The sequence below is a fragment of the Mandrillus leucophaeus genome, unplaced genomic scaffold (assembly GCF_000951045.1).
Source record: "Mandrillus leucophaeus isolate KB7577 unplaced genomic scaffold, Mleu.le_1.0 Scaffold6, whole genome shotgun sequence".
Lineage (NCBI taxonomy): Eukaryota > Metazoa > Chordata > Mammalia > Primates > Cercopithecidae > Mandrillus > Mandrillus leucophaeus.
In genome coordinates this window covers 10,664,739-10,683,362 of record NW_012106474.1, presented here as the reverse complement: position 1 = coordinate 10,683,362, position 18,624 = coordinate 10,664,739, and the positions used below count along the sequence as shown (strand labels likewise).

At 40.3% G+C, this 18,624-nt stretch overlaps 1 protein-coding gene across 1 annotated transcript in view; it reads right to left on the bottom strand.

Moving 5' to 3' along the window:
• Positions 1-18,624, bottom strand: part of PARK2 (parkin RBR E3 ubiquitin protein ligase) — a 1,293,247-nt gene that overhangs the window by 17,256 nt on the left and 1,257,367 nt on the right. The window contains exon 9 of the mRNA XM_011999643.1: positions 5,146-5,207. Within this exon, the coding sequence (XP_011855033.1) occupies positions 5,146-5,207 (62 nt within the window). The remainder of the gene's footprint in view (positions 1-5,145; positions 5,208-18,624) is intronic.

Here is an 18,624-nt window from a genome sequence, read left to right as displayed (position 1 = left end):
AATCCCCATGGATGTAAAATATCCTCTACATGCTGGTAATTCCAAAGTTATCTCTCCGTCTCGGACCTCAGGTCTCGCTGTCCTCCAAGCTCCCACTCACACATCCAAGTCCCAACTTATCTCCTTCTCCATGCTTCAGGCATAGCAAATGTGTTCAGAATTGAAGCTCACATCCCATGCCTCTGATCTCACCTGCCCCATTTTGCTCATCTCAGTCGAATAGAACTTTCAAACTCCTTCCTTTCCCTGGCCTACAGCCAGTCAGTCTCCAAGTCCTTGAATTCTCCCTCTCAAGATTCACTTCTTTTTGTCTCTGCTGCCAACTGTCTTAATCCAGAGCCTCTCCATATTGCAACAAGACTGACATACTCAAAATGTAATTTGGATAATGCTAGCCCCTTGCTTAAACCTTCAAGGATTTCCCACTGAACTCACAACAAACCCATATGCTTAACCCTGGCGTCCATGGTCCAGGTGGCCTTCATCTTTTGGTACTGTCCCTCCTGCTTACTATTTTCCAGCCACCTTGGTTGAATTTAGTGTCTTGAATAAAGCAAGCTCTTCACCTCCTTGGGGGCACTGGATGTGTGCTTTCCTCTGCTTGGGATGCTCTTCTGCCCACTCCCATAATGCTAGCTCCTTCAATAGCTGGTGTCACCTCAACACTTAGTCTCAGGGCTTCTCAACCACCCCTCATCTAAAGTAGGTGACATCCCTATTTGTTTCTATCCTAGCATCTATTATGATCAGTAACTGTGACTTCCTCGTTTACTATTTTATCCGACACTAGCACAATACTAGTACAAGAAGGTATTCAATACATTTTTGTTGAATGAGTAAAGGTTATTTCCATAAAATTTTGGTGATTAAACCTAAGGTGGAGGAAGCTGGTATAAATGGAGGTACTTCTCAAATGCAATTGGTCCAAAGGCCCTGCAAACCTATGGACTCCAGACATCACACCTGATTTCTGTAGGGCTCACCTAGAACTGCAGACTGACTTTAGTTTCCTATAATGTGATAATGTCTTTGCCAAAGAATTTGGACTAGGGGGAAGGAATGTTGAAAGGTGCTATATGAATATGAATTGTGAACACAAATCAGAGAAGGGGCTAAGAAGCTAATATAAATGTATTATTTTAAGGAGTTTATTTTTGTTTTGGGAAGGCAATGACATATAGTGTTTAATTTTTAATCCAAATCTAAAAAATCAAGATACCTACTAAAGATCAATGAAAACAGAAAGGAACCACATACAAAGAAATTAGAGGGCTGCTGTGGGTCTCTGCCATCCGATAATGAATTAGTAATTAACCAGCATCTTTGTAGGTTTTATCAACTCATTTTCTAAGTGAGTATTACACTTATTCTACTGTCTATTTTGTTGCCACTCTGGAAAGCTGATTGTAAACAGCGTTTGAAATCATAGAAGCTTTAGTATAGCACTTAATATTTGAAACTTACTTGGTATCCTATTTATTTACAAATGTTCTAAGAGATGATTGAGCTTCACTCTCCCTTGTCTACAGAAAGCTAAGTTAGAGAGACAAAAATGATTTGCCCAAGAATGCTTGTAACAGACATTAATATAAACATTTTATTTTATCAAGTGATATCAGTTGCCTCAAGCATCCAGTGAGATCCCAAGAGTTTCACCAGCTCCCGGAGCAGCTGCCCCCACCGCTGGCAGGAATGCTGGGGACAAGAGCTCTCTGCTTCCTCTCGGGAGACTCATTGCCACCATCTGCCTAGAGGCCAGTAGGTCTTGTCATGAATAATCAGAATATAAATGTTCCTGACTGAGATGCCCTGTTCATGTCAGTCACCAAAGGATGTCTGACTCCTGTGCCAGCTCTCCAGGCTGAGCCCCAAGCTCCACATCCACTCTGTGTATCCTTTTTCCTACCACATATTCCAGCTGCCCCAAACCCTGAGACCCTTCCCCCGTGCTTGGGGGACTCACAGACAATCAGCAGTAACTGCCCCGTAACTGCAATCTGCTTTCTCAATGTTTTTCTTACATTCTTCCCTAACTGAAACAGGTTCGTACCCGAGGACACTACTTCGCCTGCAGCACCCTCAAATGTTTTTGCGACTGCACTCCCAGTACCACAAAGCATTGCTCTACAGCGTTGTAAGGAAAATATTTTCCCTTTCTCCTTTTAAAGCCCTCCAACTTTCCATTTCAACCCATCAGCCTACACTATGCACTATTTCCCCTTCTGCAGTCAGCTACTGACATCCACTTCTCTCTCTCTCATTTCTCAAATCTTCAGTTTGCAATTCTGGAAGATCTCAGTGGGCACATGGGTGGTACTCCCAACTCTCCGACTTCCCAATTCCATGACCTCAACTTCTCTCGTCACCTTGTCCTCCATCTGAAATCAGACACACAGCCTCCCTAGGCATCCTCTGACCTTGTTGGTGCTGACTATGCAGCTCCTCCACAAACTCAATGTGAAGACTTTCATCCTTTGGCCGATGCCTGTTTGTCCAGTTCAACCCTTCTAGTACTCAAATCCCAAAAATTCTTCAAGCCACTGGTGTCTGTAACCAACTTTCCCTGTCCTCTCTCTCATCTGGCTTCTCTGCTTGCCCAGCTGAAGTTTCATGGTCAGTAACGATCACTCCCTTAGATTCACCCTCAGCTTACTCTGTTGTTGTAACACTGTAAGATGAGATCCACCCTCAGCTTCTAAGCCTCCCTCTTGTTTTTGTTACATTTCGATGGCAAAACTTCAATGCCAGTGCCTTTTCTGCGTCTGTGCCTACACAGATGAGTGTGTCAGAAAAACATCCGGGGGATTGACCTCATTCCAACTTCAACCATTTCGCAGGTTTATTCCCTCCGCACCCTCCTAAATGACAATTTCATTATCCTCTCCTGACATGGTTTCGCCGTGTCCCCACCCAAATTCTCATCTCAAATTGTAATCCCCATAATCCCCAAGTGTCAAGGGCGGGACCAAGGGTGGAAGTGATTGAATCATGGGAGTGATTCCCCCATGATGTTCTCATGATAGTGAATGAGTTCTCATGAGATCTGATGGTTGTAACAACTGACTGGCATTTCTCCTGCTTGCACTTTTCCCTCCTGCAGCCTTGTGAAGAAGGTGCCTTGCTTCCCCTTCGCCTTCTGCCATGATTGTAAGTTTCCTGAGGCCTCCCCAGTCATGTGGAACTGTGAGTCAATTAAACCTCTTTCCTTTGTAAGTTACCCAGTCTTGGGTATTTACTTATAGCAATGTGAGACCAGACTAATACATCTCCTTTCCCTGTAAAACTCTTCCCCCATCTTTACTCTCAGCTGATGACCTAGCTTCCTGTTTCACCAAGAAAAGAGAAACAACCAGCAGAGCTCTTACGGAAGGTTTACCATCAAATCCAATTCTCATATGTCTGTGCCTGCATATTCTGCACCCCCTACTGTTACCAGGTGGAACTGGCCACTCTTTTGTCCAAGCCCATGCCTACATCTTACATCTGAGGAGATGATTACTGTTGGCTTCTTTCCTTACTAATTACCCATTGACTCTAAAACAAAAATGGAAACAATCTGCAAACATTGGTACAAGTTCGAAGAGAAGGCTCCATTATCTGAGCAGAAATGTCAGGGTAACAACCAGTGATTCTTGCTTTAAGAAGTCTTAGGCTTTTACTGGAAAATGGCTGTGAGATCCAGGTGTCTTCATAACTAGTTATGTTTGGGAGAGTCAGTTATCAACTTTTATCTGCAATATGGGATAACTGATTTCGCTTGTATTTGAATACACATTTATGCCTGCTATTCTGGAAACTCACAATATAAAAAAATGAAGGGAGTGTACTGTGATTCTCTAACTCCAGGATGTGGAAGTGATTCCAGTTTCTTATCCTCTCCTAACTAATCCTTTTGTTTTTATTCTCATATTGGAAATGGGCAGTTTTACTTTGCCACATATATACAGCAATCAAAAACACACAAACCAAAAACTCATTGATGAAAGTGAGCTGCCACATCTCTATTTGCATATTTCCTGGTCAAAGTTGGCAGAGACGATCTTTAGGAGTAAAAATAAATAACACTGGGCTGGGCGCGGTGGCTCACGCCTGTAATCCCAGCACTTTGGGACGCTGAGGCAGGTGGATCATGAGGTCAGGAGACTGAGACCATCCTGGCTAACATGGTGAAACCTCATCTCTACTAAAAATACAAAAAATTAGCCAGATGTGGTGGCAGGTGCCTGTAGTCCTAGCAACTCAGGAGGCTGAGGCAGACGAATGGCCTGAACCCGGGAGGCGGAGCTTGCAGTGAGCTAAGATCATGCCACTGCACTCCAGCCTGGATGACAGAGCGGGACTCCATCTCAAAAAATCAATCAATCAATCAATCAAATAAAATAAATAACACTGGAAATTAGGTCAACCAACCTGTTGCCAACTCTTTAGTGTATTTTAAGGATAACTTGACACCTAGATTTAACATACTAATACAGAGTTCGTAGTTCCATATAGGGATCAAGAAATGTATTTTTAAGCCGTCCAAACTATATATGTGTGTACATATATATAATATTTAGCACCCTGAATTATTTACTTAGCATATCTATTTAAATTATGACATGCCTCACTGAGCACAACACAGCATTTAAATAATCCACTTTCAATGGCCACCCTTGGTATAGATGTCACATGTTCCTACCCGTGTACAAAGAGGCTGTCATGAAATACAGATAACAAACACACAATACAAAAACCTGGTTTAAAAAAAAAAAAAGAAAAAAAAAAAAAGAAGGAAAGAAAAAAGCTCACACATTCACCCACAGACAGCAACTCAGCAATGTCTGTGACCATCAATCCCTCAGGCATAATTCATCTCTGCATGTATTTGTTTGCTCGTCTGCCACGATGCAGTGCCTGCTTCCTGCTGGAGTCTTGAGATGAAACACACTGGCAGATAGCAGATGTAGCAATTAATAACCTGTCAGGTCTGATGGATAGAAGAGGAAAAAAGTGTCCTCACACATATCTCCACCATGGTTTTCTTCCCCATTTCAGGGCGCCCAGGGTCAGGAGACATACTCGGCCTCCCTGGGGAGCCCAAACTGTCTCATTAGCGTCTATCTTTCATGGCAGTCTGATGCAGCCTTTGAGATGCTCACTCACCTGCTCTTCTCCCAGAATCCTGAAGTGATGGAGCTCTTTAATCAAGGAGTTGGGACAGCCAGCTGTTGGAAAGAAGAATTAATCACAAAAATGTCATTTTCACTCTGTGTGGTTATATGTTCTTACATACAGTTATGACTATCAACCGCCAGTGTTGCCTTTTGGGAGGACACAGATGTGTACCTGAAAAACACACATCTAACCAACCACAAAAAAAGCCAAACCTTCAAAAGAGCTATGGCCACTGCCTGGCCTCCAACTGCACCTCTTTAGAAAACAGTTGCATGTGACTCTAGCCAGGCCTTCTCTCCCCTCTGATTGTGATCTGGCCTTAGGATATCATGCCACTCTGGTTCTTAGAAACGTGTCCAGCATGTCACTGGTTCCTCACATACAGCCAGGATTCCATGGGGCCAGAGTAGGGAAGTTGGTGACCACAGGCTCTGACTTATTCATCATGTCCTGTTTGCTCACCCTTAAGGCCAGGGGCCTGCTCATGGAGAGGTAAGAGCAAAGATAGGGTAGCAGGACATCCATTCTTTGGAGGGCTCAGCTGGGGGTTAGTACCTTGCCTGGTTTTGTCAAGAGGCTTTGTGAAGACCTATTAGGTCCTGTGTTTAAGTTTGGAAAGGCCATCTTACAGAAGGACCAAGAGACAAGGACCAAGAGAGAAGGCCCCAGCAATTCTGGTGCCCATCACTTTCTTGTTCCACCCAATCAATCCAAGCCCCTTCAAACTTTCATATTTTCCTTCTTCAGTTGTAAAACGAAGTAAGTAAATAGATTAAATAAATAAATGAATATATATATGTATATGTGTGCATTTGTGTATATACACACATACACATATACACACACACATATACACACACGGAATTAAAATACATGTATAAAATATAATTATATAATTATATTTAATGTATAGCTATGAGTTATATATTTTTACATAACTCATATAAAAATTATATATGTAAATATATAATTTTATATAATTATAAAATTAATATAAAAATTGGCCTAAATATATATATTTACATATAATAATATAATATATATAATATAATACATATTCTATGTAAAATAAAATACAGTTGACCCTGGAACAACATGGGCTTGAACTTTGTGGGTCCACTTATACACAGATTTTTCTTCTGCCTCTGCTACCCCTGAGACAGCAGGACCAACCCTTCCCCCCGCTCCTCCTCCTCAGCCACCAGCTGTGAAGACAATGAAGATGAAAACCTTTATGATGATCCACTGTCACTTAATGGGTAGTTAATACATTTTCTCTTCCTTAGGATTTTTCTTACTAACATTTTCCTTTCTCTAGCTTACTTTAAGAATACAGTATATAATACATATAATCTATAAAATATGTGTTCATAGACTATTGATGTTATAGGCAGGGCTTCTAGTCAACAGCAGGCTATTAGTAGTTAAGTTTTGGGGGAGTCAAAAGCTCCACATAGTTTTTTGACTTCAGGGATGTTGGTGTTCCTAAGCCTTACATTGTTCAAGGCCCAAATGTATAGATACATACAATTTAGGCCAGTATATGCTTAATATCATTTAAAATGTGTTGCATCCCTGTCTTTTCAATAGAACTATTCCTCGATATTAGCTTGTAGTGATTTATACTATTATTTTTTTGAGTCAGGGTCTTACTCCAGGTTGGGATGCAGCGCGTAATCATGGTTCACTGCAGCCTTGACCTACTGGCTGAAGGTACCTCTTGCTTCAGCTTCCTGAGTAGCTGGGACTACAGGTGTGTGCACTACCAAGCCTGGCTAAGTTCCTTTTTTTTCCTAATTTTTGTAGAGATGGGATCTCACTATGCTGTCCAGGCTGGTCTCAAACTCCTGGGCTCAAGTGATCCTCCCACTTCAGCCTCCCAAAGTGCTGCGATTATAGGCATAAGACACTGTAACTTGCTCATTTATATTATTCTCTCCAGAAACAAAATTGATATAAAAATCTGTTTCTTTGAGATAAGACCTATGGATTACATAATCTATTAAACTTCCTATTAAGGAAACTGGATTGTATACAGAATATATCAACTAAACGATGGAGCCATTTCTCATATTCCTCAGCATTGTGATGTGACAGTGGTCAGAAGCCCTGAGAGTGTTTGTCTGGGGGAGAGCAAGCTGAGGACTGAGAAAACCTGTATTCACACAGATGAAGGTACTCACTGCAATAAAGATTAGATTTGTACATTGTTTCAGAGAGTAGGATTTAAACCAACAGAAAAAATGGAATAAATTGTCTTATAAGATAGTAACTGCAGGTTTTTCAACACACACGAAATGGATACTTATGCAAGATATTTTAGAGAGGAATTTTACTGGGTACAATGATGAATTTATGTGTCTACTTGACTGGGCTAAGGGGTGCCCAGATAGTTGATAACATGTTATTTCTGGGTGTGTGTGTGAGACTGTTTTTGGGAGAGACTGGCATCCGAATCAGTGGACCAAGAAGATCCACCCTCAGCAATGTGAGCAGGCATCGTCCCATCCACTGAGGGTACTGAGGGTCTGCACAGAACAAGAAGGCAGAGAACGACGAATGCTCTTTCTCTTCTAGAGCCTTAAAGATCAGATTTCCTGGTTCTCAGGCCTCCTGACTGCAAGACATACATGACCCCCAAACCTGCCGCCCCTAGTTCTCAGGCCTTCAGACTGAGACTGAATTAGACCAAAAGCTTTCCTGGTTTTCCAGCTTACAGATGGCAGATTGCGGGACTGCTTGGCTGCCATAATTGTGTGAGCCGTTCCCCCAGTAAATGTCTTCCTGTCTCTTTCTCTTTATAGATCCTATAGACAGAAAGGTCCTGTTTCTTGGGAGAACCCTGACTAACACTGAGTTCATTCCAATCCCAAAATTCTATGGCCATGTAAAATGCTGGAACATAGTTTTAGCCTATATTATATAACATTTCATACTTTGAGAAAGTACTTCATAAATGTTTACTGAGTAGTACAAAAGATTATAAAAATGTGCACAAAATTTAAACATAAGTGTAAACAGGTGATCCACCAAGAAAATAAATAAAAATCCTGGCCAGGTGTGGTGGCTCACACCTGTAATCCCAGCACTTTGGGAGGTTGAGGTGGGAGGATCACGAGGTCAGGAGTTTGAGACCAGCCTGGCCAACATGGTGAAACGCCATTTCTCCTAAAAATACAAAAATTAATCAGACGTGGTGGTGGGCACCTGTAATCCCAGTTACTTGGGAGGCTGAGGCAGGAGAATCACTTGAACCTGGGAGGTGGAGGTTGCAGTGGGGCAAGATTGTGCCACTGCACTCTAGCCTGGGCGACAAGAGCAAGACTCTGTCTCAATAAATAAATAAACAAATAACCCAAGGTGAATATTTTAGTGGAAAACATAATACGTTAGTTTCCACAGGCGTGTCTGGTACTGTAGAGAAGGAAAACTAGATCCTTCAAGTGAGAAACAGATGCTTGAGCTTGAGTTGCTTCTCCAACTAGAGTCCATGAAGACCTGCAGGCTGGAGATTCTTTTTGAGAAGTTATTCATTTTGGTGTTGTTATTCTGATGATTACCTAAACGATAGTAAAAGTGTATATTCTGGAGCATTTGATTGGCTTCAATTCAACCAAAAACTGCTATGAAATTCAGCCTCAAGTCAGTTCCTGTGCTTTTGATCTCTTTGGGAGCAAGTCATCGTAGTTTAGTTTGCTGAAATAAATGAGAAAGGAGTGGATAGAATGCAAGGGAGGCTTCCCCCACCAGTCACGTCCCATGGTCTGGGGCCGAATGTCGGAAGGGTAGAGTCACAGGAGAAGTGGTGGGGGAAGGGAGGCAGCCTGCAGCTCAGGGTCCCAGGCCTGCTGAGATGGAACGAATCTGGGCCAACCCCTCAGGGCCCTGTTTGGATCCCAAGCACTGCTTTAGTGTCGGTAAAATGATGGCCTCTGCCATATTAAATTGATAGAGTCCATCAGAATATTTTGGTCTTGTACTTTCACTTATACTTAATTGATATGTTTTTATTTGGGCCTTCTAGTTGTATAAGCATAAAGTATTTATAGCTCAGTTTATATCTAGATGCATTTAAGCCGTATTGTCTTAAAAATAATTTCATTCAACCTTGGGTGTTTTGGAGAATTTTTTGTTTCTTTACAAGTGGTCTTTTATGTCACTCAAACCTGAGAAAATGGCTTTGACTTATTTTAATCCTGGGTAAAATAAGAAACAATATTTTAAATTAGCTTATCTTCAGAATGTGTATTCTGGCCGTCTCCTAAGATACAAGCGAAAGGACTGATGTTGATGATAGCTCATATATAAACATCTTTCACAGAAGACTACGTAATTACTTGAAACACCTGGTAGATTCAAAAAACCCACCAAACAAGACCAGACACAGCGTAGACTTAGATGAGAAGAGCTGGAAGGGGTCAAGATATTTAAGAAGACCGTGGACGGCTATCTGCAAACTGTGCTCATCACAGGAACATTAGTATAGGAAATGGCCAGATATAAACTCAGTGTGAAGATGGGGCTTAAAAATAACAAAACTAGAACTGCAAGACGGGCACACAGAATGCATTCGTGTAGGGAGACAGGAAAACGTTAGTGGAGGGGGCGGAGGTGGCAGGGAGGAAGAAATGAGCCTGACAAATAAAAACCACAGTACTACTTCTGGATTTGGAGCGACAGAGACCATGTCCAATCCTTCCATGCCCTTTAAGCATCACCTCCCTCACATATGGGTTCTTTTGCACTCATTTTTGGTAAATCTGCATTGACTCTTAATGACCACATATTATTTTATGTAATGAGTATTCCTTACGTAATACGTGAGTAAGTTCTCACATGATTTTTTCTCCTTTGGGTGCTTGATGGGTGAAACTGGTATGAAACTCACTGCTTTTCAACTTTTGAGATTCAGTCTTTCCTCATTGTGAAAAGTTAAAAAAAATCACCTCCAGAACTCTGACCTCTTTATTGGATCTCAAAGATTCTCGGCAGCATCTCTGAGACTCTAATAGAAGTGTTTGGACATCTACTGGCACTGAAAATATTTGTATATGCCATATTCTGTCCTCACTTTTCTTAAGCACAAGGTTCTCCTTAAATTGTTATTCTGTCCTTTCTAACATGGGAAATATTCTCTTTGCTCAAGAAAACAGAACACACAGAAATAGAGCAGTGTTTTTACCTATTGACACTGTGTTACCTTTCTTGATAAGAGCCTATTCTTTTCTATCTTTTCCCTCTTTTCTTGTCCTGGATTCCACTTTTAAAGCCCATCCTGCTGTCTTTGGCAATTTAAAAGAGAATTTCACCTCGTTCCGGGCTATCCTCATGCCATGCTCACAGGTTTATGTTCTTCTGTTGTGTTTTTCCTCCAGTTATTAAACCTCTCACTCATCTGTTGCCTGTGTTTTCTAAAAATCTGAGCTCATTGGTGTTCAATGAAGCTTTTTGGTATTAAAAATGAATAAGCGAATTTGTTAAAAAGCATGTAAAGACAGGATTGATTTTTTTTTTTTTTTTTTGTTAAAGACAACGTCGAAACCGGGCCTTTTATTTCAATTAGTATCTGTAATCAACATTTACTTTCATTCTGTTGCTATACCTTAAAGGTCATTTTATCATCTAACTGGGAAGCTCCTCAGTGAAAATGCGTCACAAAGTTGTGTAGCATTTCCACAAAGTCACTGACAGCTACTGAGAAAAAGCAACCCAAAACAAAACAAAACAAAACAAAACAAATACCTTTGAGAGATTAACTGAGCCACAATGTTTTCAGAAAGCTTTTGGTGAATTTCCTCAACAATCATGCTGTAAAGCAGGGAAAACTCATTTGGAAAATATATTCCATTGAGAAGCATTAAAAACCACATGAGTCTTCAATCACTATTTTTGCTTTTAATTTCCTTGCAAATCATCACAGGAGCAATTGTGATATCCTTTGGGTTCAATGGAAAATCGTGAGCACCCAGGCTTGGGATAGAAATGGAAATGGATTTCAGCTCTCTGATGTGCTCCCGGCACCGGCCATATGACGCAAATAATCTGCAATTTGCAGATTGCTGCTGTTTGGTGCGAAACGCTTTGAGGATTAATTTCTCTCTTGGCTATCGCTTAGAATCCCTAATGTGGGCTTGACAATTACAGTAACCTTCCATTTCCCCCCTAAGTACAACTTAGAAAAGGAAACCGACTAACGATGAAATGGCATAAAAAATAAATGATGATTCAGTGTGATCAAAGACAATGCAGCGAGACTGAACACTGACCTCTGAAGCACAAGCCAGAGAGCGTGGGCCACATCTGCAGGCTGGGCTGCAGCAGCGAAGGAATCCAGTGGGCTGCTCGCTCATCCAGCTAAGCCAGGTTGATTAGGGTCGCCAAACACTGTTCTGAAGTAGCCATTTCTGAATTAGTCTGAGAGCCAGGCGTTAATAGGATCCATGGAAAACTCACTAAGCTATCTTGACAGAGCAATTGCATTCAGTCAGCAGTAGGACTTTATATAATCAAGTTCAAAGCATTATCATTTTCATAAATAAAGCCAAGCTTATTTTAATCATTTCTCTCTGCTGATGGGTTTTTATTTATAAAGGATTATTCGTGCATTCTTTCTCAATAGCCAATACTTGCTGTCTCAAGATATCCTAAGCCAGTTAAGGAGAATCCTGAAGATATTCACCTTCCACCTAACACCTACTTATAGGTTTACACACTGGAGGGAAACTTACATGGTTATACAGGGAGATACGTAATAGAATATTTACTGCAACATTTTTGTAATAACAGCAACAACAAAAAGACACATCTAAAATGACCATCAACAGGAAAAGAGATAAAATCACTCAACAAATAGCCTGTTGTGCACCCACTTTGTGCCAGGCACTATTAGGGCACTGGGGTCGCATCTGTGAAAAATTAAACAGACAAAAATCCCTCATCAGAGCTCGCATTCTAAAGGGGTGAGAGACAATAAAAATAAACTAATAAGTAGGTAAATGATGTAACATTTGGGATGGTCATTAGTACTGTGTGGAAAAGAGAAAATACAACAGTATAAAGGGTAGGGTTGGCTAATGTAAAATTAGGTGTTCATTTCTGATTGAGACCATGACACTGAAGCAAAGATGTTTAGGGAATGAGTTAATATGAGTTAGCTAGAGTGAAATATATCAAAACAGATAAATCTCAAAATCATAAAGGTGAGAAAAATGTTGCAATCATTTATGCACAATGCAATGTCATTTATAGAAAGTTTAAAGAATCTATTAAACAATGTCGATGCATACAAATATACTAAGAATATAAAATAATGCATGCAATTGGTAAACGCCCCTGAAGTATGTATCAAATTCAGGGGAAGGGTAGAGAGGAACAGGAGCATAGAAGGGCAGTGCTATTCAAATCTGTCTCTAAAGTGTATTACAATCATTGCTAATAAGAAAAGCTAATACTTCTGTGACACTTAGTAGGAACAAAACACTCTTCACAGTGTTTTGCATGTAGTTCATTTAATCCTCAAGACGACCCTGTAAGGCAGGTACTATTTTTATCCCCATTTTAAAGATGGTGAAATCGAGGCCGAAAAAGAACTAAACTAATGAAGTTATCAAAGCTGGGTAGTGTGTACATGGACATTGATTATGCTATTTTAAATATCTAACTGGATGTCTGGAACTTTTCATAATAAAAAACTCTAGATGAAAACTTTAAAGTACATCTAAAAATAACCTTGGAAAAGACTGAATAAAAATTCAATAACGTATAGACCTGAGTTTATGAACATATATAAGCATGAATGTAGTTTGGAGAAGGAAAACCTTCCATACAACCACTAATTACTAGGCATAACTTATCTGAGTAGTATAGCATGAAACTTTGTAAATTTTGATGCTTTCAGAATAAGCTGAAAGAAGCCATGAAATATTATTTATTCAATTTCTTACTTGTAGATGAGGCAGTTACCAGCCCAGAGGCATGCGAAGTATCTTCTAGGAGCTCAACATAGTGTGTATGAAGCTCAGATAGCTGTGATTTCATAATTTTTATCAAAATTGATGCAGATTGATATTTTCTGGTTTGTTGTAGCTGCTGTATTAATCCAAACACCCCTGCTGGGTCAACTTCTAGTGGCTACGAGATTATCTATCTTCCAATGAGGTGCCAGGGAAGAATCAGTCTCATTCATAATGAGACACAACCAGAAATTTTCATTTCACCAATAATAATATTATCTTTATTAGCAGGAGGTGAATTCCAAGCAAATATTCATTGATTCTTCATTGAACAACTCTTCAGTGTACATTTACTATGCATAACGCCAGGGGCCATAGAGAAATCATAAATGAATTAGGCAGGGATTGTGCCTTCCTGGAGCTTGCAGAAGAAACAAGACGTACATCCACAAACCAAGTAGATGTAGAAAGAGCCAAGTGAGCAGAGAGCAACCAAAGAGGTATAAAAAAAAGAAGAGGAGGAGGTGGCTTGGAATCAAAGGGGCCAAAGCCTGGAGTGTCTGAGGAATCCAAGCAGCTGCTTGGCTGCAGATGAGAATCGAAAGCACCTGCATACACACAGCCCACCTACTGGGGCTGAGAACTGAGACCACTGAGACCTAATTATTTGTTCCAGAAAAATCCTTCCCTGGAAGATAAGCTTGTAAAGCAATAAATAACTTCACTGTTTGCTTCAAGAAACTTCTGCAAATAATTTAACCAGACAGTTTGCTCATCTGAGTAGCCATTTCTCTTAACAGGAAATCAGACGGTTCACCTAGGCAATAGCTCTTGTATAAGACAACAGTTTCCTTATGAAGGCTTCCTTAGGACTTTGCCTTACTGTGTCCACTGACCCCAAACTACTTTGTCATTGATCTGCTCAACTCCAAACAGTTTCCCACCTTGAAAGATCTGCCATAAGCACTTAAGCCCAGATCCGCAGGCTCTCTGAACACCCTCCCCGACCTCTCTTTCCTGTGACACCTCCATGACTGTCCACACGATGGCGTCACTTCCTGCACTAGATCTAATCAGCGCTGCTCTGCAGTAGATTTTCTGTGGTCATTTGGGAGATTTGAGACAGAGGACAAGGTAGAACATGCAGTAACAAAAGATGAAAAACAATTCTCATTTTTCCTATTTGTATGTTGTTACGATGTCAAAACAACTTAAAAATTCTGAATTGTGTGTATATTCTTGGTGCTTTGCCTCCATCTTTGAATGTCATAAAGTTCTTCCTTTGTTATTGACCTATATTTTGAGTGCTTGTGATGATACATTTTAGAGGGTGGGTGTTTTCAACATCCAGCATCCCTCAGATCATAAATTTAATTTGGCGGGTCAACACATGAGCGGCCACTGGGAATGGGAGGCTCTCAGAGTGAAAAGGGATGCTTATCCATTATTTTCTTTCTCTTGCTGCTCTCAAAAGTTTGTCCTTGGTTGACACCAGAGAAGGGAAAGGAAGGAAGTGAAGGAGATGGAATTTTGTGCTCCCTTTAATTTGTTTTTCCATAGATTATGGTGGTTGGTTGGTTACCCGAGTGAACATGTCAATGTCTAGTTAACGTCGGGGGAAAGAGAATCTGTGGGATTGTTATCCCCCAAGTGGATGCAACCAAAAAGGGCACTCAGATTAGGCACATCCCGATCAGATAAGGCCTAGTTAAATAGGGCCTAGAGGCTCAGCTGGGCACCTAATTATCATGGTTAATGAGGTTTCTTTAGGAGAAAAGAATTCTGAGTTCCAAACAATTTATAGACATGAACAATTATGGAGCACTCCCCTGTTTATAAACTGGAAACTTTTGGAATTTATATTTGTACCCCATACTTCGTCATAGAATGCGTTCTGTAAACTGGCCTTCCTTGGGGGCATATTCAGGCACTATTAAGTTTGGGAAAATAAATCATATCCAAAACAATTATTAAATAAATATAAGTCATTGGACTTTAGGAATTGATGCAATTCCTTAAACTGAGGAATTTATTAAATGGACACAATTACTTAAAAATGAGGTAAAGAGAAGGGCTGGGGATAAAGTGGAATGGGGCAGGGGAACAGAAAAGAGTTTATATTTTTACAAGTACTTAATGGTATTTTTTGTTTTTGTTTTTTTTTTTTTGTATTTTAAATTCATTTCAGTAATTTCCGTTGTCACTTGAGTACTGTGCATTTCGTTTCTCTTATTCATCTTAGTATAGGCATAATTGCATTCATTACTGAAAGGCATATTTCAAATTCTTATAAAAAATAAAACTCAATAATTTTGTAAGCACTCTAAGTATTGCCACTTAAATTCATCACTGCTTTTATATAGCATCACTGCTTTTATATATTTAGAGTGTATATGCTGGGGTGAGATACATTTGAAAGAGATTTTAAAATAAAACAAAAATCCAATTTAAAGGACAACTAATAGCTTCTAGGATGGGGGAAAACCCACACAGCTTTGAGTATATTGTTAATTACACTCTGGTTTGATTGCCCAGATCTTTGCATTTTATCACATGAGAATTAGTAATTATTCTTTATTTTAATTAGCCAAAATGATGAATCTGAGTACTTCTCATCTGTCAGAGAGTTCTACCAATGAGCTCAAATTTGCTCTTCATGTTTTGAAGAGCAGCATCACAAGCGTTCAACCAGCTGCCTCTAAAACACAGAGACCTTGAACCTTGGTGTGCCGCTCAGGTGACTGCACCATGGCCCCAGTATAAGCAACTCCAGACAGTTAAATCCAGCCCTTCATCCTGCACATTTTGATAAGAAGTTCATTTATGGACAGTTTCTTTTGTTGTTGTTGTTGTTTGTTTTTTTAGATGGAGTCTCACTCTGTTGCCAGGCTGGAGTGCAGTTGTGCAATCTCAGCTCCCTGCAACCTCCACCTTCCGGGTTCAAGTGATTCTCTTGCCTCAGCCTCCCAAGTAGCTGGGAATACAGGCGCCCACCACCATGCCTGGCTAATTTTTTTTGTATTTTTAGTAAAGACCGGGTTTCACCATGCTGGCCTGGATGGTCTAAATCTCTTGACCTCGTGATCCACCTGCCTTAGCCTCCCAAAGTGCTAGGATTACAGGTGTGAGACACCACGCCCGGCCCAAAAATTTGTTTTAAGCAAGCACTTATCAACTAGAAAATGAAGCTCAATAGACACGGATATCTTCAGCGTGTCAAAGCTGAAGATTATCGTAGGAAAAACTTTCACCTGTCTGCATTTGTGTGTTTACAAGTTCCTGTATCAGCTGCACGCTGTGGCTCACACCTGTAATCCCAGCACTTTGGGAGGCCAAGGCAGGTGGATCACCTGACGTCAGGAGGTCGAGATCAGCCATGAAATCCTGTCTCTACTAAAAGTACAAAAAAAAAAATAATAATAATACTAATAATTAGCCAGGTGTGGTGGCTCGCCCTCGTAATCCCAACTACTGGGGAGGCGGAGGCAGGGGAATCGCTTGAACCTGGGAGGCACAGGTTGCAGTGAGCAGAGATTTTGCCACTGCACCAGCCTGGGCAACAGAGTGCGACTCTGTCTCAAAAAAAAAAAAAAAAGGGTTCTGTATGTATCAATTTTTATTTTAAGAACTTCCATAGGCATGAGTAAAGCTACTGTAGTGAAAGAACCTGTCAAAGGTCACTTCACTACCTCTGTGCTGTCCTTTTGGTCTAAGCTCACAAAGTGTTTGCCTCCATTGTATTTGCTGTTTTTGTGTTTGGTTAGTGACTTTAAAAATGTCAATTAACTATCATGTCCAGTAAGTACAAAAGCAAAAGGAGTTTTTTTGAGAAGTGTCGAGAGAGAAGAGGCCTGGAATCTGAAAACAAAGATAATGTGCGGAATGGAAGAGGGTCACGGAAGAGGATATGCTCAAGTCTGAGGTCCGAGTCACTGGACAATTGGAAGTAAAGACTTATTTATGGACCAGGTGAAGGGTGTTGGGCCTATGTCATCAATAGTGAGCAAGAGACAGGAAATGGAATGGAAGAAATGAGGGAAAAATGGAGTCATTGGCCTGAGAATGAACATCAGCAATTGATGCTGACTCAGAAGACTGAGACTCTGTTTGAGGACTTCCAGGTGAGGGATGGGAAAGTGGTCCTGGTAAGCTGCTAGAGCAGAGGGTGCGGAAGCCACGCTAAGCTAGTGAGTTCTGACGCAGCGCTCCTTTCCTGCTTCAGGTTTTATCACCGACTCAATATTTACTGTGCAGAGAGCTGAGGACACACATTAATGAAACAGTCCCCTCTTCAAGGTGCTTAGGGCGTCCTTCACTCATACCTGTTTGAACATATCCACTCTCTTGTCTATTTTATATTATAACACCTCCAGATCAGAGAAGGAGTTTTTGACTTAACTTGTTACTCCCCAGCTCACTGTGCCCAGAGCTCCACACATGACTGAATGGTGAATTTGGAATCATTGCTTTCATCTACTGGTTTTTACCAAAGTGTAAAGGGCATTTTCTAAATGGCTCTCTAGCTCACAGAAAATAACAGTTTTAAAGGAGATATTTTAAAAGGTAGAATTTCCAATGACAACCCAATTCTTTGGATAATTCATCTTATCTTATAATAGCAGAAACATTCCTATGTGAGAACACCAACTCTTGTTAAAACATTGAGATTAGCTTGAAACAATTTAGAATCTCTAAAATTGAAAGTTATTCTTTGAAGATCTACACATTACAATGTTAGATGCAGCAGATATAATCTGAACTAGAAAAGACTGCATCTGCAGACTATTATTAATTTTATAATAAGGATAAATGAAACCAGATGTAACTGTCATAAACGCATGAATTGAGTTCAGACCTGTTGTCTTATGACTCAGATCCATGTTCACCCAGGTTGGGAGGCTCCATGCTGCATCCATGTAACTGATCCCAGCATAGGCCTGACATAGGAAAAAGACTATGGGAACCCTTGTGCCAATGACTAAATTCCAACCAGCATCTTTCTAGTGAGATGGCCTATTCCAACACACACACACACACACACACACACACACACACACACTTTGTAAGATCTTGAAAACCATAAACCAAAATAAAGCCATGATTTACTGGTTAATTTTTTGATGGTAAACTATAGAGCATTACCAAAAAGCCTAGAATGTTTTTGTTTGACTTTCATTCCTTACTGTTTTTCTTTCTGGTGATATAATGTCACTCAGAGCATGCAGGACACAGGTTACATAGAGTTCCTTTAGATTCTCTTTAGAAGTTTCAGGACAAATGAAAAAAAAATATTTATATCGACTAGGTAGCAGTTAGGACAAATGGTGTTATGCTATTCTAAAAAGACAATGTTTAGGTAAAAAGCACATCTTGGGATAAGAAATTAAGAAAATTCAGTTACATAATGGCACTATCAGGGCATAGCATCAAGGCATATGTATTTTTCTGTTCTCTTCTTAGAAGTGTTGGTGTCGTATTATCATTTCCAGGTTTTTTTTTCCTATTTAGGAGAAGT